Genomic DNA, 21769 nt, shown 5'->3' on the forward strand with positions numbered 1-21769 from the left:
ATTTCACCAAATATGACCATAAAAGTTAAATCTCATGATGAGTGCCTAAGTATTTTATATATTTTTCTTGTATACTTGAAATATTTTATAATAAAAACATTAAAAACAGCAAATGGTGTTATTTGCTAATATGCTCAGTATAAAACAATGGTATCTATTTTATTCAAAATTCTAGGATAGCGTTGAATAGAAATGTAGTCTTTCTGTCATGAATGAGCAGTCCCCCAGCTCTGCACCCCTGTATCACATTAGAACTTTTGGAATCTGTACAACATAATGATGGGCTGTGCCCTTTAGGGGATACAGACAAACTAGGGCCTATGAAGGAGGAGGAGATGGACAGGGACTTTAGAAGCTACATTATCCAAGCAAAGACAATAATAAAAAGAGATAAGGGAAAGCTTTAGCAATTCTCAAATACGTGAATAATATCCAGAAAAAGAGGACTGGATATGTTCTGCATTGTTTCAGAGGTCAGAAATCAAAGGAGGATGGATTTAGTCTCAATATAAAGACCTCCAATTTTTTTTTTTTTTTTTTTTTTTTTTTTTTTTGGCACGGGCAGGCTTCGGGAATTGAACCAGGGTCTCCGGTATGGCAGGCGAGAATTCTGCCACTGAGCCACCCAGTATAAAGCCCTTCTAAACACTAATTCACCAAAGGACATATGCCTTTTACGTCAGGAAGTTCTACGGCACTCAAAACAGAGAGCTGGGTAATCCTCTCAAACCATCTTTCCTTCCAATCCCTTTGCCAGTAGGCAGGGACCACTTCAAGGGCATGTGGCCTGTGCAGGGACACAGAGCCCCAAGCTCAGAGGGGCTCTGCCCTTGATTTAATGCTCTGTGGTCACTATCTTGAAATTCTTATTAAGTTTGAATAAGGGAATTTGCATTTTCATTTTGTAATGGGCCCCACAAATCATGCAGCTGGTCTTATCTGTAGATCAGAAGAAATACTCTGATGAAACTGGCAATGGTATCTGGTTGATTAATGCAAAAAGACAGTTTAAGCAGGGTAACAAAAATATGACACAAATTAATCCTTAAATTTAATTTTTAATTTAAAACACATTCATGTACACTATTTACCAATCCTGTGAGACCATTAAAAAATCCTGGATTAAAAAAAAATTCTTAATTTTTATAGTTATCCTTCCCTACCTAATTTAACAACAACTTTTGTTTATTTTAGCAATTTGCCTTTTTCAAGACTTTCCAAAGCATCTCATTTGTTTTTGAAGAAACTCTCTTTAAATTCTGTGCTGGTTTGAACCTATAATGTACCCCAGAAAAACCATGTTTTAATCCTGAACCAACTTGTGCGGACAGTCCTATTGTTTAGGGTAGAAACATTTGATTAATGGTTTCTAATGAAGACTGACCTACTCAATTGGGAGTGTGACCTTTTGATTACATGGAGTTGTGCTCCCACCCATTTAAGGTGGGTCTTGATTAGTTTACTGGAGTCTTTAAAGGGGAAACCTCAGAAACGACAGAGCCAATGGAGCTAACATGAGACCCAGACATTTGGAGATGCAGAAAGAAAATGCCCCCAGGGAAGGTGTTTGAAACCAGAAGCCAAAGACCAGCAGAGGCCAGTCATGTGCCTTCCCAGTTGACAGAGGTGTCTGGGACCCATCAGTCTTTCTTGAGTCAAGGTATCTTTCTTTGGATGCCTTAGTTAAGACATTTTTACAGCCTGAGAATTGTAAATTTGCAACTTAATAAATTCCCTTTTTAACAGCAGTTCCATTTCTGGTATATTGCAATCCAGCAGCTTTAACAAACTAAAACAAACTCATTTTTTATTAGTTAATTAGTGATATAATCTTATAAGAAGTACAACTGGCATACACAACTTTGGGAATAGACTCTCATTAAACATACAACTTACCTGGTAGGAGCTGACATTAGAAGTGGGTGTACTGGGTTGAACAGTTCCTAAAATTCACATCCACCCAGAACTTGTGAATGTAATCTTATTTGGAAACAGGGCCTTTGCAGATGTAATCAATACAAACGGGGTCATTTGGGATTAGGGTGGAACCTAAATCCAATGACTGGTGTCCATATGTAGAGAGGGAGACTTGGACTCAGAGACACAGAGGAGACACACAGGGAAGGCAGCCATGGAGGCAGAGCCTGGAGTGATGCCACTACAAGCCAAGGAACACCAGGGGTTGCTGAGATCCACCTGAGTCAAGGAAGAAGCAAAGAAGGATTCTTCCCTAGGGCCTTCAGAGGGAGCATGACTTGGCTGACACCTTGATTTGGGGACTTCTTGCTTCTTGAACTGTGAGAGAACAACTTCTTGCTGTTTTAAATCAGCCAATTTGAAGCATTTGTTATAGGAGTCACAGGAAAATAAGACAGGGGCAAACTTGAACCTCATCTCCTAGCCACGTGCATTCAGCATGCCCTAGACAGTAAAGGTTTATTCTGTGGAAGGAACAGCATCACTTAATTCAGTGGGCCAAATTAGTGGAGGTTGGCTATTCTTCCTGTGGAGATATTAGATTTATTGCACTGTCTTTTGTTTGAGTTGTCTTACTGAGGCCTATGGGCATGGCCGCTCTCCCATGGGAAGGAACATGGGCATCCTTAATCTGGTGGTACCCTGTCCCCATGAAGCTAGTGAACGCTTTTGTCAAAGAGCAAAGAAAGAGGAAGGTCTTTGGATATGGAACTAGAATGAAAAAAGTAAGGAGGACAAGGAATGCATACTTCTCAGTTGGGCTCTCCTCTTAGCTTTAGACTTGGAAGCACTAAATACAAGCTTGACAGTACTACCAGGCAGATGGGAAAGGGTGATTGCAATCCCAGGGAAGCAGGCAGGAAAACTAAACAAGGAGGCTAAACCTTATTTGACCTTGGGCCAGTGTACTAATGAGAGAGAGTAACCCCCAACGCTACCACGGAGGCAGCAGAGGTAAAGCTGGTAAATCTCCTAGAGATAAGAACAACTGTAGCAGTTCATTCGTTCTTCCCCATGTGGAGTTTCTACCTCCACTGTCTGCCAGGGATCTGAGGCTCATTTTATTTGGGGAAACCACAAGGTTGCCTTATATTCTCTGGCTGGTATATTATAAAAGAAGTCTTCCATTGGATAGGAGGCCAGATGAACTGCCTCCAAAATAGAAAGGGGAAAAAAATACCACTTACTGAACGCTTCTTATATGCGAGCTATCACACTAACCACTTCATGCAATCAAATAATTCTCATAAGAACCATGCTATGAGCTAAGTTAGCCACTCTATGGGTAAAGAAGAAATTGAGAACTAGAAAGATGAAATGACTTCCCCAAATCACATCGACCTACTGAGGGAACTGAGATCTGAACCCAAGTCTGATCCCAAAGTCTGTGCTCCTTCCCACATAGTCTCAACAGTTGTTTCGGATTCTGAGAGCATCAGAAAGACATGGATATTTCAACAGGCAACCAAAAAAGGCAGTATACAATACAGAAAGGCAGCAACTGCTCAAGAGACATGCAAATACTGATTTTACTGAAATTTATCAATAACCAACCAAACTGAAATCAGCTGTTTAAATAATTATGGGGGTGGAGGAACAGTTAGCTGAGCCTAGAGTGCTTTATAATAATTTCTATGTTTTTCAATGTTTCTATTACCTCTATTCCTCCAAAGCCTGAAAAGCTTTTCCCTAGAAAGAAACTATGGCATAGAAAATACAGCCAATAAAAGGCAGATAAAAAAGAATGACCAGGGCCGCGGTGGCTCAGCGGGCAAGAATGCTTGCCTGCCGTGCCGGAGGACCCCGGTTCGATTCCCGGCCCCAGCCCATGTAAAAAAACAAACAAACAAACAAACAAACAAACAAAAAATAATAAAATAAAAAAAAAAAATTAAAAAAAAAAAAAAAAAAAAAAAAGAATGACCAGATGATCAGATAGCTTTAGTGCTTTATAAACACTCTATAAATCAACACTGTGGGAAAACACTGCCCCAGCCCCACATCAGGTACACCAGGATGAAGGGTAGCTAAATAAGAACTTATGTTACTGTACCTGTTTTATGAATGTGAGGCCATTGAATGCCTTACTTTAATTTAGGTAATTAGATTATTAGTCCCTGCAAGAAAATTCACTGAGTACTATTACAATTAACGTACTTAAAATGGAAGGTTTGCTTTAAACCAATGAACATGAATATTTTATATGTTCCATACTGTATTATAGTAATAATATTTCTACTATATGTGTGTTACCTTAGCTCTTGCCATAATTTGTGTGAGAATAAGGCAATATCATGAAATGGCAAATATACTTTATCCTCTTTGGGAATACACATGAAGGCCCTTTGGTTACCAATTAATATAAAGAAAATGTTTGCAATTAATGCCCAAATTTTGCCTTTTCTAGGAATACTATATTTCCCTTTGATAGACTAATTAGATTTTGAATTACTGGAAGCTATCTCTGAAGTTCTCCTGCTTCCCAAACATTAAATTACAATAGTCATGTCTCAATTCCCTCAAAGTTAAATGAATCTAGAAAGTTGAAACATATCAGGCTTTACTTCTCAAGTCCTCCAGATTTATCTTCTGACCCTTCTGTGGCTCCTACTCAGTCTAACAGGAAATGTGACCAAGCAGCACAGGGACCTAAATTAGCCTTTATCACAGATTTAGATTTTTTACAGAATGGAATGAGGCTAAAGAAAAACATCTGCCCTCTTTGAGAGAAAAAAGGGAAGAAAAACACAAGATTTATATTTTTCTTACACAGAAACTCAAATGAAGCTAACTACCTGGATTTAGTATTCATGGTATGTTATGGCTAAGAGTTATTCACAAGGCCCTGCAGGGATCTGACCCTCTGCTTCCTCCCGGGCGTCACTGCAGATCACTCCCTCTTTCACGTGGTCTGGCCACTCTGGTCTTTTACAAACTTCATTATCTCAGTAAAAGCGGTGCCACTGCCAAGAATGCTGATTTCTCCTCTCTTGCCAGGCTAACTCTAAGACTTCACTCAGACGTTTGTGCTTGAAAGGGACCTTTCCTGCTCTTGAATCTAAATTAGGTCTCCTCAGTTTATTACTGTCTTTACAGCACACTGTTTTTACCTTTGGAGCACTTCTCGCAATCTGTAATTTCACAGACATCTGTGTATTCACTTTTCGAATGTCTGTCTTTCAGGTTAGATTAGAAGCTTTTTATCTCTTGTTTTGTTCATTATGATGTACCTAGCACAAGGTAGATGAGATGCCCATTTATGAAATGAATAAAGTTGAGCGGCTGTGGGCCAGAGTATGGCATGAGGCCTGAAGCAAGCACCGCTCTGGCTCTATAACAGGAGGTGCCCTGGGGGCCTGGTGGAAGCAGGATCCCTGTTGTGAGGCTGGTGAGGCTTTTTCCAGCTGCTTCTCAGGCAGGGGCAGGGGACATGTGGGAACCCACAGACCCACCACATGGTACTCACCATGTGCTGGTTTGAAATGATGTATGTACCCTAGAAAAGCTGTGTTCTAATCCTAATCCCATTCTGTAAAGGCAGCCGCTTCTTCTAATCCTCATTCACCACTGTATGTTTGAAACTGTAATTCGATCATCTCCCTGGAGATGAGATTTAATCAAGAGTGGTTGTTAAGATAGATTAGCTGGAGGTGTGTCTCCATCTATTTTTTGTGTGGGTCTTGATCAGTTTCTGGAGTCCTTTAAAAGAAGAAACATTTTGGAGAATGGGAGATTCAGAGACAGCAGAGCAGAATGACATAGCCATGAGAAGCAGAGTCCACCAGCCAGTGACCTCGGGAGATGAAGAAGGAAAATGTCTCCCGGGGAGCTTCATGAAACAGGAAGCCAGGAGAAGAAGCTAGCAGATGACGCCATGTTCACCATGTGCCCTTCCAGATGAGAAAGAAACCCTGACAGTGTTCACCACGTGCCCTTCCAGCTGAGAAAGAAACTCTGACTGTGTTCACAATGTGCCTTCCCAGATGAGAAAGAAACTCTGAACTTCATCGGCCTTCTTAAATCAAGGTATCTTTCCCTGGATGCCTTAGAGATTGGACATTTCTATAGACTTGCTTTAATTGGAACATCTTCTTGCCTCAGAACTGTAAACTAGCAGCTTATTAAATTCCCTTTAAAAGGCATTCTGTTTCTGGTATATTGCATTCCAGCAGCTAGCAAACTAGAACATACCACTAACAAAGTGGTCTGAGGACCCTTAGGGGATGAGCCCATAGGGAGTCTCCTAAGACTCCCAGGAATATCCCAGGGGAACATCTGATATTACTGGGTAAGAATGATTTAGTCTGCTGATATGTGAATTGGATGGATATTTCAGCTATGCCAAGAAGGTTAAGATGCTATTTAAATATTGCTTATTAAACATTTAAAGTCACTGGGCAGAGTTACTTTAAGTGCAAAGTTACATATTTTTAACATTAAAAAAATCTATCCTGAAAAAAATATCAAAAATTAATTTCTCACACCTATGCTTCACCTAATAAAAATTTTCACAATTACTAAACAAAAACAACAACATTTTCAAAAGAAATCCTGAGAGTCTTATGTCAGGGACTGAGAAGCCCATAAATCAGAATAATCTATAGCATTTTTATGCTTTCCAGGAGTAATACTGTCCCAATCATGTCCTCTAACCTGAATGCTACCTTTCTATTAGATTTTAAAGTTCCATTGGATGCCATTTTCACCTTATCACTCACTTCCGCTGACAACTATAAGAATTAGAAGCAAAATAGTGAGAAGGATATGTGGGAATTAAAAGTGAACCTGAAGGAAGGAACGCAAGGCTAATGCCAGAGCAATTGTGAAGCCCTTTCCTGTCCTTCTGACCTGCAAATCATGAACAGATGAGAGAGTACATAGATCTGTAGCAGGATTTTGACCCCAAGTCCATCCCTCCTGTGAAGTAATGAGTAAGACACATATTGGGTTTCTAAAGACCCAGCCAACAATCACAAAAAAATTTAGTCTCTGAATCTGTTATAAATTCGCCCTCCAGGGTTCTATTACTGAAAAGATGCTTTGAATCTGATGTCTTCATCGAGTAACAAACTTCTTATGGCTGACCAAGTTTCTAAGGGTGGAGAAAGGGGCACTTTACTATTAAAAAGTTGAGAAAAAGAAATTGGCCTCCCCAACTTAATGGGCAGCTCCTTCACTTTCTTCCATAGTGGACGGTGGGCAGAAGCGTTGTTTAGTTAGGCCCATGATTTTAGGCTCACGGGGGCTAGATGAATACATTCCTCATTACAAATCGCTCCTGGATGGCTCTATGTCTAATCATATACGGAATCCTGCAGGATAACCTGCATTTATGGAATGCATATATATTTATGGGTTACACAATACAGTGGATGCTTCTAAAAACATCAGCTCAAGAACAATTCAATTTTGATGTTAAACTTACATAATGTGAGATTAAGAACGAAGTTTCCTTAAGGTTGGTAAGAAGGTGCTCTTTGTTTAAAAAAAAATGCTAGTCAAATACAAGATAAAGGATGAAATTTCAACTTATATTCAGATATGAAGCCAAATATACTGGAAATAAGCCTAAAAAAATCACAGTGGTCTAAAAATGTCCACCTTTATTTTCTTTCTTGGCTTTAAAAGTTTTTTAAATTGAATAGCCAAAGGGCTGTAGTTTTTGTTACAAAAATTCAGTAAGAGGCCATGACTTCTTTTCTCTGGAACAATGGAATAATAAAACAGCAGAGAGATTTGATCTGAGATTTGGTAAATGTGTCTGACAGTCCATTAAAAAGTACACTGGGCATTTACTTATATCTGAAATATTGTGCTTTTGATGGAATAATTAAAATTCACATGGACCCAGAGAGTTTTGAAGTGAGTAAACAGACACACACACACTCATACTGCACACATGATGGCTACAGCCTAAGACAGATTAATGTGCAAATGAAGTAGACTGTAACAAAGGAAACATTTGATTAAATCCTACACATTTGGTAGTGTTAGCAAGTTGTACTTTAACAGAAAAACCAGAGGTTTTCCACACCAGAGGAAAGCTACTTTGCTTCCACCTGAAAAAAATTTCAGTTATAAAGTAGGGACAGGTATTTTGGGGTTCATCCTATTTGAATAGTTAGAAAATTTGACTGGGTTGACTATACTCTTAATCTACAGGATAATCTGAAGTAATCGAACAAAGCAAGAAAGAGTCTATTGATTTAGCAGTTATCTAAAGCTAATTCATTAGCAAGCTCTTGTTTCATTTAAATGAAGTTAAGAACAGTTCTTAACTGGAATCTCTCTGTACCAGTCATTTCAAAGATGACACACAATACCTAACTAAATAAAGAATGACAGATTAGAAACTCAGGGCTTACAATGTGGTTTACTAGTGTACTGATTCACGGTCATATTAATTCAGAAACTGAGAACATCTTTATGGGAAATTATAGATTTTTTTTTTTAATGCTGGAAACTTCTAGAAATAACACTTGCCCACATTCTGAAGAACAGTCTTGTTGCCACCCCCATTTCCAGCCTCTCCTCAAACTCAGAAGTTCTTTATAAGCAAAAGATTGCCAAATCTTATCTGAACAGCTATTTTACACCATAATTTACAGAAAACTAAGCACAGGGGCTGGATGGGGCTGGCAGATGATTCAGTCATGTGAGTGGGCATCACAACTTACCTACTGACTTAGTTTGCTAGGAAAACATTTTCTTCTGTTTAAATCCCATGAATTCCTATGGGCAGGGGAGTGCGAGATTGGTCATTAGATTAGAAAAATGATATTCTGTAAAAGCAAGAATTGCATGCATTTTATGTCAGTCTTTCTTTAAACAAAGATTAACCCTCAGGTACACAATCAGTTGTGCGTGTGTGTGATTGTACCCACTCACCAAAGAGCTCAAGTCTTAATTACTAAAACTGGCAGTTATTCATCTAATAGGATTAGAATCATTATCAACGTTATGTGGTGTTTCAAATTAGATAATACACCCTAGCACTGATAAATATTTTCTTGTCACTGATTAGTAGTCACAGGACGGCTGTGTAATGGAGTCACTGTTTTACTGATAAAAATGTTTCTCCACTGAAAACATGAGTAAATTTCACAGCATTAATCGAACTGAATATAAGAGAAAATACGCTCATCTGTTTCCAAGACTTGCACTGTAAAAGTGCACTGTTGCTGAATAAATTCCAGATCATCGCACAAACTTAAATATCCCTGACTACAGCTGGGGGGAACAAAGCACTTCACACACCCAACCATATGCTCATGAAAGAGAAAGGATTCTGTTGCTTGCATACTTTAGAACCTGAAGATACTTTGCCAGTATGCAGAAATATAAAATCTGGAGACCTCTTGGAGGATCTACTCTACACTGACTAGCAATACTAGTTTTAATAAAAACCGTTAATATCTCATTAAGGCAAAAGTATTTACCAATGAGACTTTTCCAGAGACGACATTTACATCATTCATTCACCTATGTACCTGTTGTGCTCACAAACGCACACACACAATTTTTAAAAGTTAACTGGCACAGTTTTAAAACAAACTCCTAGTGGGAGAAAAGAATCAAGTAAAGCATAACAGCCAAGATATAATGAGATGTGAAAGAAAATATAGATGATAAAACGAGCTAAAACACTGCAAAACTAAAGAAGTGATGGCAAGATTTTTGTTTAAGAATTACCTGGGATGTTCATCAAAAATATAGACTTGCCCACTTTATGCCTAAGCCTCCTGCTTCTATAACTCTGGGGGTTGGGGGACCCAGAATCCTGCATTTTTAGTAAGCACCCCAGATGAGAGCCTGATGCAGGCACTCCACAGTCTATACTTTGAGAAACACTGTAACCTCAGCAGGCACTAGAGGATGGAAAGCTTTCCAGACCTATCATATTTCCTTTCCAAGACACAGGCCTTAAAAGTTATACGATAAGTGAATATTTGAAAGAGAAGAGGAGAAAGAGAGAGGGATAAAAAAAAAAAACGACCAATCATAGTGAATTATTCTCTAGTTTTTAGAGTGTATAATAATACATGTATTGTCCAAATCATCAATTTCATGCACCATTCCATATTAAATTTGCCAAATACCCAATGCATATTTAAGTGTTCATGTGCGGCAAAAAATGGTGAGATTCAATAAACTAAAAGGCAGGCAAGGCTTGCCTTTGCCTTGCAGGTTAAGGCACCTTCAACCTTCACAAAAAGATAAAGCAGGCACCAGGAAGTACAGCGAGATGAAAGCCTCCTGTCACAAAGGTGATACAGGTACAGCTCTCTGGCATCCCAGGCCAGGCAAAGCTGTCCTCAAGCTTCTGAAGAAGGGGGTGGGCATCAGATGACATTTGTGATGGGTCTTAAAGAGCAGGCAGGACGCGAACATGGAAAAGTGCAAGAAAAGAATATCCCAGGGGCAAAAATAGTACCCAAGTGTCCAGTGAGTTTATGAGAATGTATACAGCTAACACAAGCTTTCATTTCAGTGATAACTAGCCTCAGCTAGGCTCAAAATCAGTCAACAGAAAACTGTACAAATGAATGCAGAAACACAGCTTCCTTCTCAGGAAACAAATTCTAACATCTGGTTCTAAATCCTACTTCAAGGAAACAGAAATCTGCTATAGCAAAGATGGGCGAAAAGGTGGTATAAAAACCCAGCAAAGAACAGTCAGTAGGAACTTCTCTGACAGGCGTCCTGCTCAGTGGCTTCCTTTCCTATGTTCCCTCAGTCGAATGCTGGCCACTCCATCTAACCCTGCTGATCAGAGTTCAGCAGGTTTGCAGGAGCTGGCTGAGCAGGTCAGACAACTGCCTCGCTTAGGACATGCATCATGCATTCCCTCCCATTGCTGAGATTCTAAAGTTCATAAAGAGAGAGGAACAAATATGTATGAAAAAAATCTGAACCCAGAATTCAGAACTTTTGTTTTCTTTTTCATAACACATATGAGTTTTGGTCTTTTCCCTCCTGTGCTTCCACTGCAGAGAGGACTTACTAATCAGCTGTTTTATAACCAGGAGGCAAAGCACACTAGTTTCCCTGACGCCTTACTATTATATATGGTCATCCTCGGAAATTCCCTCTGAAACAAATGGAATATGGACTCAGATCTGATATACTTCTGGTTTTTAGCCAACCCATCCAGGTAAGATGGGCAAATTTATACATGCATATGAAAATTTAGATTTTTATTTTGCAAAGTTTACTTAATTTTTTAAACCAACACTCACTGAGGAAGTCTTGCAATCTTACCAGTTTCCAATTATACAAGGCCGAAAAATGTTTCCTGTTTCTTGCCTTAGGTAGTGATGCATTTAAACACAACCAAATCAGGTTTATTATTTCAACCTACAAACACTGCATTTAATTTCTGCATTATTCAGTTTCTGCATGAAAGCAATCACTCCATGTCACTATCTTGGTCCCTCAAGCCAAGGCCTGCTTTGTAAAGGTTTGCATGCCAAAGGCAGAATACCCTGAAGCAAGGTACTGAAGTTTTCTTGCAATCTGTATTTGATATTATAATAGTAAAAGTCATAATATTCACTGTGCCATAACATATGCTGTTGCTTTTAATCAGCCTTTTCATGCTGCCATGAGCATTTACTTCCAGGGGAAAAAAAATCTGATGGGAAAAGAAAAGATTTTTCATCTATTTAATGTAAGTTATTTTATATTATGGAGACTAAAGAAGTAGAGACCCAAACCTTCACTCACGCCTTTATATGTCAATGTTCTACACTGAACTGGGCAATTTTCTCTTTTTTTTTTTTTCACAGTTTTCATCAGGTGAGCCTATTTCATATTTGTAAATGTTATTTGAATTTTGCAAGCTTGAAAATGATGTTCTTAAAATACTGAAATCCTATATGCAAATAGCCTTTGTTTCTCATCTAGGAAAGCAGCATCATGGCAGAAGGAACAGCAAGTATAAAAGCCAGGGTAGCTGGAGTGGAGTAAGGGGGAGAGTAGAAGATGTCAGGTCTGACAAGTGACAGGAGACAGATTCTGTAGTGGCTTTAGGCCTCTGAGATGGCCTTGTGTGATGAAAAGCCATTACAGGGTTTTGAGGAAAGGATTAACATAATCTGACTTCCCTTCTAAAGTTGGGCTATAATTCACATACCACAAAAATCACCCTTTCAAAATGTACATTTCAGTCGTTTTTAGTCTGCTCACAAAGTTGTGCGATCATTATCATGTCTAATTCCAGAATATTTTCATTACCCCAAAGCAATTAGCAGTCACTTCCCATTCCCCTTCTCCCCAGACCCTGGTAATCACTAATCTACTTTCTGACTCTATGCATTTACCGATTCTGAACATTTCATAAAAATGGAATCATACATTATATGGCCTTTTATGTCTAACTTACTTTTTCTCTTGATCTCTCTGAGATGAAAATAGGCTGACAGGAGCAAGGGCAAAATTAGGGAGAACAGTGAGGAGACAAATGCGATAACTCAGGTGAAGAGATGAGAGGGCTTGAAGCAGGATGGGAAGCGAGGTAGTGAGAAACAGTCAGATTCTGGGTACACACTGTAAAACTGGGTATGGGACTAAGAAAGAAAGAAAAGTCAAGGATGACTCCCGATTTTTGGCCTAAGTACCTGGAAAGGCAGGGTTAACATGAATTAAGAGTATAAGATGGCTGGCAGGGCAAATGTGGGGAGAAACACCAGGGACTGGATTTTGGAGAAGTCAAATTAAATCTGCGATGCCTATATGCTGTCCAAGCGGAGACGCCAGAGAAGACTGGGATGGAGACATGTTGGGAGTTAGCAAAAGGAAGATACTTACATCACCAAGTGGAAGAAGGAAACAGTTCTTGGGCACATCAATATTTACACATCAGAGAGATAAGGAGGAAATAGCAAAAGACTGAGGAGGAAAAACTACTGAGAGGGAAGGAGAACCCAGAGGGTGGAGCCTTAAAAGATAAAAGAAGAAAGTGCATCAGAGAAGAGAGCAGCACCAACCATGCCCAATGACGTCTTTGGATCAAATAAGATGAGGTCTCATGACCAACCAGTGGATTTAGGAAATGGCGATCATTCTCAGAGCATGTCCTCCACCTGACCCCCTGCTCCATTCTAGCCACCAGCTTCTGCATTTGCCCCTCCATCTGCTATGCATGTGCCTCCCCAGATATGGCTCTGAACAATACAAGTGGAGTGGAGAGGCCAACAGCCTGACTGGGTTAGTACAGTACTGCTGTTACAACCAATGAACCACTGTTATTATATTATTAACTAGAGTACGTAGTTTATATTAGGGTTCATTCTCTATGTTGTTCTGTTTTATGGGTTAAAATATTTTTTAACATACATACAACATAAAATTTCCTATTTTAACCACTTTCAAGTATACAATTCAGTGCTGTTAACTACATTGATAACGTCACGATACCATCATTAATACATCGTTAGTACGAGTCCTTCACAATTCTTCTAAAAAGTAGAAGAGGAAAAAACATTTCTGATCTCATATATGAAATAGGTATTATCTTGATACAAAAAAGTACGAGTCCTTCACAATTCTTCTAAAAAGTAGAAGAGGAAAAAACATTTCTGACCTCATATATGAAATAGGTATTATCTTGATACAAAAAAACAAAGACATCACAAGTAAAGAAAACTACAGAACAATATTCCTTATAATATAAACTTAACGATCCTCAACAAAATACTAGCAAATGAATCCAGCAACATATCAAAAGGATTACATCCCCATGACCATATGGGATTTGTCCCAGGAATGTAAGACTGGTTTAACATCCACCATTGAACAATGTAAGATGACATATTATTGAATAAAGGGCAAAAAAAACCCGTGATAATCTCGATAAGTGTAGAAAAAACATTTCACAAAATCCAACTTTCATGATAAAAAAAAAAAAAAACCACTTCGCAAATTAAGAATAAAAGGGAACTTCCTTAACTTGATAAAGGGCATCTACGAAAAACCCTCAAGGAGGATTAACCTTGAAAACATCACGTTGAGCAAAATAAGCCAGACACAAAAGGACAAATACTGTGTGATTTTACTTATATAAAACACCTAGAATAAGCAATTTCATACAGCAAGTAGATTACAGGTTACTGAGGCCAAGGAGTGGGAACTGGGGATAAGTTATTGCTTACTGGGTACAGAGTTTATATTTTAGATGATGAAAAAATTTTAGAAGTGAATGGTGGTGATAGCAGCACAATGTTGTAAGTGTAATTAACATCACTGAATTATACATAAAAGTGGTTAAAATGGAAAACTTTGTGTTGTATAAATGTTTCTAAAATGTTCCTATAATAAAGCATAGTGATCCCTGCTGCGGATGAGGACTGTGGTTAATTATACAAGCATAAGGATCTTATTACAAGAACTAGAACACATGTGGAGTCCCTATTACAAGGTGTTAATAATAGGGCAATATATGGGGAAAATATAACCAATACAACTGCGGACTATAGTTAATAGCAATGTTGTAATATTCTTTCCTCAACTGTAACAAAGGTGCTATACTAATGTCAATAGTAGGGGGAAAAGGAGTACGGGAATTTTCCTTTTGGATCACTGAGAATGTTCTCAAATTGATGGTGGTGATGAATGAACAACTCCATGATTATACCCAGATCCATCGACTGTACACTTTGGATGGACTGTATGGTGTGTGAATAAAACTATAAGTAAGTAAGTAAATAAATAAGACACTGGAGGAAAAAGAATTACAGTCAGTGGTAATTCTTTTGATAAATTTAGCTGCAAGGGAATAAGAACAAGTGACTATAATGCAAGGTGGGGTAAAGAGACAGCTTTTAAAAGATGGGAAAATAAAAACATTTTGTATGTTGATGATATACGTAGTAAAGAAGTAAAGAGACCATGAGGAAGGGAGTAGAGAATTGCTAGGATGGGTGTGAGGGGATAGGGTCAAACATATTTTATCTGTTTGTCAAATGGTTAACAGTTGAAATACAAAACATCTCCTAGACAGAAAACCTAAATAAGGATAACCTATTTTTTTTTTTTTTAACATGTGCAGGCACTGGGAATCGAACCCGGGTCCTCTGGCAAGGCAGGCGAGCATTCTTGCCTGCTAAGCCTCTGTGGCCTGCTCTAACCTATTTTTTACCAGGAGAAACAAGAACTACTGTGCTAGTTTGAACAGATGTGTGTCCCCTAGAAAAGTCAGGTTTCAATCCTAATCCCATTCTGTAAAGGCAGCTGTTTCCTCTAATCCCTACTCAGCACTGTATGTTTGAAACTGTAATTAGATCATCTCCCTGGAGATGTGATTTAATCAAAAGTGGTTGTTAAACAGGATTAGGTGGAGGCGTGTCTCCACCCATTTGGGTTGGTCTTGATTAGTTCCTGAAGTCCTATAAAAGAGGAAACATTTTGGAGAATAAGGGAGATTTCTGAGAGAGAAGAGAATGACATAGCCACGAGAAGCAGAGAGGCTACCAGCCAGTGACCTTTGGAGTTGAAGAAGGAAAACGCTTCCCAGCGAGCTTCATGAAAGGAAGGAAAGAGAGAAAGCTAGCAGATGATGCCGTGTTCGCCACATGCCTTTCCAAGTGAGCTAGAAACCCTCACCATGTTCACCATGTGCCTTCTCATTTGAGAGAGAAACCATGAACTTCATCGGCCTTCTTGAATCAAGGTATCTTTCCCTGCATGCCTTAGATTGGACATTTCTATAGACTTGTTTTAATTGGGACATTTTCTCAGCCTTAGAACTGTAAACTAGCAACTTATTAAATTCCCCTTTCAAAAGCTATTCTGTTTCTAGCATATTGCGTTCTGGCAGCTAACAAACTAGAACCACCACCATCATTAAAATTTACCTGGATCCACTTTTCAGATATATAGAGCCAGTCATAGCTGAGCTCTGAACTTGGAGTCTCAAGACCTAAATTCAAGGACCACTACAAGATGTAATATTCCATACATTTCTTTGGACATGAGTTTCTAGTCCATAAAATAGTGATTAGAAACAACTTGTTTTGGAAATGGATGGTGGTGAGGTTATTACAACTTTGCAAACTTAATTAACAGCACTGGATATATACCTAAATGTGGTTAAATGTGGAAAATTTATGTTATATATGTTACTAGTATAAAAAAATTAAGTTCATGGAAGTGCACAATATATTGAACCCTAAATTAAACCAGGGTCTACAGTTCATATTATAATTATAAAAGTGTGTTTTCATCAACTGTTACAAATGTTACACACCAATGCCAGGTGTTAATAATTGGGAACCTTTATTTGATGCATGATTTTTCCATAAACCCAAAACCTCTCTAATTAAAAAAAAAAATTAGGTACTATATTGTTTGAACATAATATATGATTGTTATATACTCTGCACAAATCGTTACTTCTATCACTAAAATTTGCTCCTTTGTCCTGTTTAAATGCTTTAACATTATTGAACTTATTTTTGTCTCAACTAATAGCAACATTTTTCTTTCTTTTCCTCTTTTTCTCCCCCTCCATACCTCTGTTTTGCACTTGTACTTGTCTGGTATCTTTAAATATGCCCACTTATTTATAGACTCTTTTTCTCCTTTGTGATCACTTTCTTTTGAGTATATTTCCTGTAAAAGTCACAATTGTATAATGGGTTTTTCAAAGATTTTATAATTTACAGAGAAGACAGAGTAATGGAATTGCAATTATGCAGTAAAGCAAAGTTAGATGATTACATATCTCAATTTCGTATTAATTTTTTTTCATTCAAAAAACAATGCTAAACGTATCCTCTGTGTTATACACTATGCAAGGTATCTCAAAGAAATGTAAGAACTAATTAAAGTAACATGACAAGTGCAATAGCAAATTATAGAAGGTGTAGTGGAAATAAAAATAAGAATGCTTGAATCAACTTATTCAAGTTAAATGAAAGTTTCCCAGAGAGAATAACATTCACTGTAAAGCTTCTAGAATGAGCAGGATAGCATCAACAGCCAGCGACTTTTACAGAGAGAGGCTGAGTATAAAGGCACTTTCCCTCTCCCCCATTCCTCCCACAATGATTACATCCTGTACCTTGTAGGCCCTTGCAGCTGAGCACGTGTGGGGACATGCCAATCCACACGCCCAATCTTCCTTGTTCACCCCAGGAAGGGCTTAGAAGTGAGCATGGGACTATCTGGATAGGAAATTCTGGGTTCTGGAAACAGCTGGTAGACCAACTTTTAGGAAAGAGGAGGCATACAACTACCCCATGTGCATTTCCCTTGGCCATGCGGACCCCTTGACTTTTGAAAGAGGCAATGGAGGAGGGTCAAGGATGATCCTAAAAAGTCTGAGTTTTAGAGCAGGATCTAGCTTCTTAGGCCTAAGGTCATTATCATTGCCAAGTGGTCAAAGAGAAGGAAAAAATTCTGAGAAGTATGCAAAGCCAATGAAAGCATGGTAAATCTGGGAAATCAAATATTTTACTATGGTTTTGTACAAACACACACACACACAAAAGCCCTGTCATCTCTACCTTATAGGATTGGTGTGATAAATGAATTATGCACCTAGGAGGAGGTACATGGAAGGCATTTTTAGTCCTACTATATAAGGACAGGCTGCACCTGCCTGATTTTGGTCTAACACTCTGCACACAGAATACTGTAGCTCCGAGAAGGGTAAACAAAGCAAAGTTCAAAAAAAAAAAACTTTAGAAGGCTAATTATTTAAGGCACAGAAAAATACAAGGTTTCCGATCGTTTCATTGTTAAAACACACTCAACACATGAACAATGCCTTAATTTCCTCTTTTTAAAAATTCAACAACCACAAAAGAGCCCCCAGTTTAGATTCAGATAGACCTGGGGCAAAAAGAGGTACACTAAGTTTGCCTGTAGGCCTGAAGCAAGCCCTTACTTGACAAAAGACATGAACTAATGTCTATACATAAACCTCTTATTTTCCATGTTCACTACCACCTGCCAGGATCAATTCAAATCAAAAGTGCATTTGACCCTTGACTTCTTGCCCCATAACAAATGTTAGTAGTTATTAAAAAAGGGATTTTTGATCATTATTTTCACTTTGTTAATCAATTAAGTTTAAAATCTAGCTGGTAAGTATATGGACCACAGTTCTCTGGTAAGAACAATGTATCTTGCAGGATTTCTTGATCTACCAATTACCTTTTTTCAATTTCTTCAGGCAAACTCAGACACAAAGGCATGTGCTTATTTCTTTTAATAAGGATGAGAGTATCTGCTTTTATCAAGGTACTGTTAGATTAACATAAAGAACTCTGAGATAGTATTTATAGTAGACAACAAATTGAATTTACCTTATTTTTTATTCTCCTCATCAGATCAAAAATCTCAGGTAAGATTCAGCTGGCCATGAGAACCCACAAGATTTTAAAAGAATGTGAGTGAGGTATAAAAGGACGGAGATTTTATATACATAAATAACTCCTTATGTATGCCTGACTCAGCAAAGGAATCATAGCTTCCTTGTGAAATCAATGTGTATATTTTCTATATAATTAATGGGATTAAGAGCATACTTTTCTTTTTATAAAGGTATCTTTGTATTTATGACATTATATATCAATGTTTGGATACTGATGCTTTACTCAGAATCCTAATCTCCCTATAAAGTCAGTTACATTTATTTAAATAAAATAATCTACTTTATAATTATCTGCATTACAGAGTTTTTAGGGACAAATTATGCTGACGTGTACATCTCCCTCAACTGTCCTCTCAGTCCCACACTCCAGAACTATTGGGGAAGGATTTATTCCAAATAACTAAGTTATCTCTTAGTTAAAACATAATTTAAGGGGCGCATTCAAATATAAATTTTGAATATTTTGAAGAAAACACTGTCAAAATACACATTCCCCTAATTAATGTTGTATTATAATTAACAATATCATTAACATCATGCCATCATCTTGATTACTTAGGGGTCACCATTATGAAAACCCAATAACGACTGCATTATAAAATCTTCATAAACTCAGAAGTTGTGGAGGAGTGTGGAGCTGTTCAGCCCCACAGTAGGTAGCTCCAGAATATACTTTTGCTTAGCTAACTTTGTCTTCTTCTTGGAGGTTTTCCACCTCCTTTGGCTTGTCAGGATGTTCAACAGTCATTTCTTATTCCTAGCATAGCAGTATGCCTGTATCTAGCAGGCTCCCCTATCCATGAAGCTATCTACTAATTCTCAAAGAGGCAGAAAGAGCCAGGTCTTCTTACAGTAGGTGATTACCGCTCCATCCCTGGCTGTGCCATTAACAAACTACAAGACAAAACCCTACATATCTCCAAGAATCTGTTTCCACATCTATACAATGAAAGAACTAGTCTGCACGAAGTTTCAGGTCCCACCAAACATTAGAATGAATGTTGAGGATGGCTAAGAAAACCAGCATCTACGTTTATTAGAACTCTGTCCAAAGAAAGAATAGAAAGACAAAAGGAATAGTTCTTGGAGGTTCCACTACTTTGGTGCACAGAGTTTATTACTTCTTTTTTTTGCTAGGTCATTACCTTTTGGTTTCAGAATCCTAATTTTCCAATATAATTTAAATAAAATATTTCAGGTTATAATGATCTACATCATAGAGTTTCAGGTTCTTTGATACATTTCTAATAACTGAGGTCTCTTATCAGATAAATCATGTTCAGATAAATAAGACACAGCTACATAAAAATTCAAAAGTTTTGAAAAAAAGAAAATTAAATATGATTTTTGAATATACTTCTTTCACATACAAGATAAGAATTCAAGATGAAATTTTCAAAAATCTATAGGATGAATAATTCCCTTATGAAAACTTTTGCTCTAAACACATTTCCATGTGATATATCCACAAAATGATGCTGCATACTAAAAGATGATTTACCTATAACTACATCATGACCATCAACCAAGCCAGCAGAGAAGAGCTCCTGAGAAACGCCATCTGCCGTATCTGTTCGAATGTGAAATGAATATGTATTAGTAACCATAAAAAAAAGCCAACAATCTAGTACAATGTAAAATACATATTTCTCATTTACTAAAATTATCCACATGTGTTTTAATTCAATAATTCAGATTCTGTCAAAAGGAAAAATCAGAGGCAACCTGAAATACTGTTGCCATGAGCACTTAACATTTTGCTATTTATTCAGCAGAAGTTACAAAAATTATTTTTATTATATTTTTGTGAACTAAGAAACTTTTGCCCTCTGGCTATTATGTGAATTAACCCTCAATTACACCTCTAGAACTAGTCCCACAACTGTTCCCTGTGACACTGCCTTTCTCTTTTGCTAACATTAATTCTAGCCATCATCAATCCTTTTCGATCACTAGTAGCTATTGAGCCAAAATTTATGGCAAAGGTTGAATGAACAGTGTTTGATATACCTAATATTTGGCACAAACATTCTATGAGTTTGTTGGACTATGAAAATAAGCTACTTAAATTTAGGCTATTAAGAAACTCCTTCAACATGACATTGATCATTTGATAGCAACAGATTCATTCTCTTAGAAAATGTGGTTGAATAAAATAATGTAGTTTCTCAATGATAAATGACAGGAATTAGCAATCTCATAGAGATGAGACTGAACAGACTGACAAGTGCATATGGCTAAAATTACTTAAATGGTTATGGATGAGCACAATAACACTGAGAAGCCTTTCTGAAGACTTCGTAAGGAGATTTGGTAAACTGCAATGTACCCCAAAGAACCATGATAAACCCGTACGTTTTTATAAAAGCAATAACTTGGTCCCTATGGCCTTCTGATGTTCTTTCAAGTATTCAAAACTGTTGTTGAATAAGAAGAAATCAGCTCAGCAGCCAATGGCAGCCTAGACTGAGATTTGACAGGTGTCCTCCAAAGCCAAGGAAAATTGGATAATGAAGTGCTAAATCAAACAAGCACCTAAACTGAACTGCAGTGTGCTCTGCCAATGGTGGCCCTCAATGTAACCTGGAATGTCTTAATCCATGCCTCACAAAGCTGCAATGACTCAGTGTGCATGTGTCTGTGTGTGTGTGCATATGTACAACTGGAAGTGCAATAACCTTTCACAATTCTTTGGCTGTAAAGCGCTTAGTCCAGTATCTGACACATAGTACATACTCAATAAATGCTAACTGTGATGATGATGCAGCAGCCAAAGTTTATCTGAAGTGACCTTACACTCTTTTCTTCCTTTCATACATGGCCCAACATCCCAAATGTCCAATAAAAATTTGAAACCCAAGGTACATTATTTGTATTTCCAGAGACACTGTGTAGTCTACCATTTTACTGATCCCATTTCATAACGGAATATAATACTGTGAAGTAAATGGGAAAGAAATATACAGGAATCTTATTAAACTATGAAATTCCATATAAGGTGGGCTTATCTTAGGTCTTGTCCAAGAGATTTTATTCCTACAAGTACAGGAACACCTTCTAAAGTCTCCCAGTAATAAAATGATACTATAGCATGAAACTGAGGGCAGCATCATAATGAAAATGACCTACCATGAATATGATTTAATTTTATAAAGTACACTGGAACGTTTCGCCTTGTAACCTTCATCTTCCTGGTTGTTACCCAAATCTTTAGGAAAAGAAGTGTATTGAATCAAAGTGCCTACTTAGTAAGAACCTGAAACCTAGTAGGCATTCCTTACATTTATATTTGACTGATCATTTGCTAAATCATTTGGAGGTGTCACCACTATCTCCAACATATACCTTCCACTTGGGTAAGGAGCTAAAAATCACAGAATGCATTGAATAAAATGGAATAGTCAAACAAAGACA

At 37.7% G+C, this 21769-nt stretch overlaps 1 protein-coding gene across 5 annotated transcripts in view; it reads right to left on the reverse strand.

Annotated features, from left to right (window-relative positions):
- The window catches only part of STK39 (serine/threonine kinase 39), a 332438-nt gene that overhangs the window by 59962 nt on the left and 250707 nt on the right, over positions 1–21769 (reverse strand). For 2 of the 5 annotated variants that reach the window (XM_077154062.1, XM_077154065.1), the window contains exon 16: positions 19857–19925. The exons of 1 other annotated variant lie outside the window; for it this stretch is intronic. In XM_077154062.1, coding sequence (XP_077010177.1) covers positions 19857–19925 — 69 coding nt within the window. Of the gene's footprint in view, positions 1–8654; positions 8710–18292; positions 18337–19856; positions 19926–21769 lie in introns of those variants that run through there. 2 more of the 5 variants (XM_077154064.1, XM_077154063.1) reach the window with 2 other exon arrangements.

Source organism: Tamandua tetradactyla, chromosome 3, assembly GCF_023851605.1.
Source record: "Tamandua tetradactyla isolate mTamTet1 chromosome 3, mTamTet1.pri, whole genome shotgun sequence".
Taxonomy (NCBI): domain Eukaryota; kingdom Metazoa; phylum Chordata; class Mammalia; order Pilosa; family Myrmecophagidae; genus Tamandua; species Tamandua tetradactyla.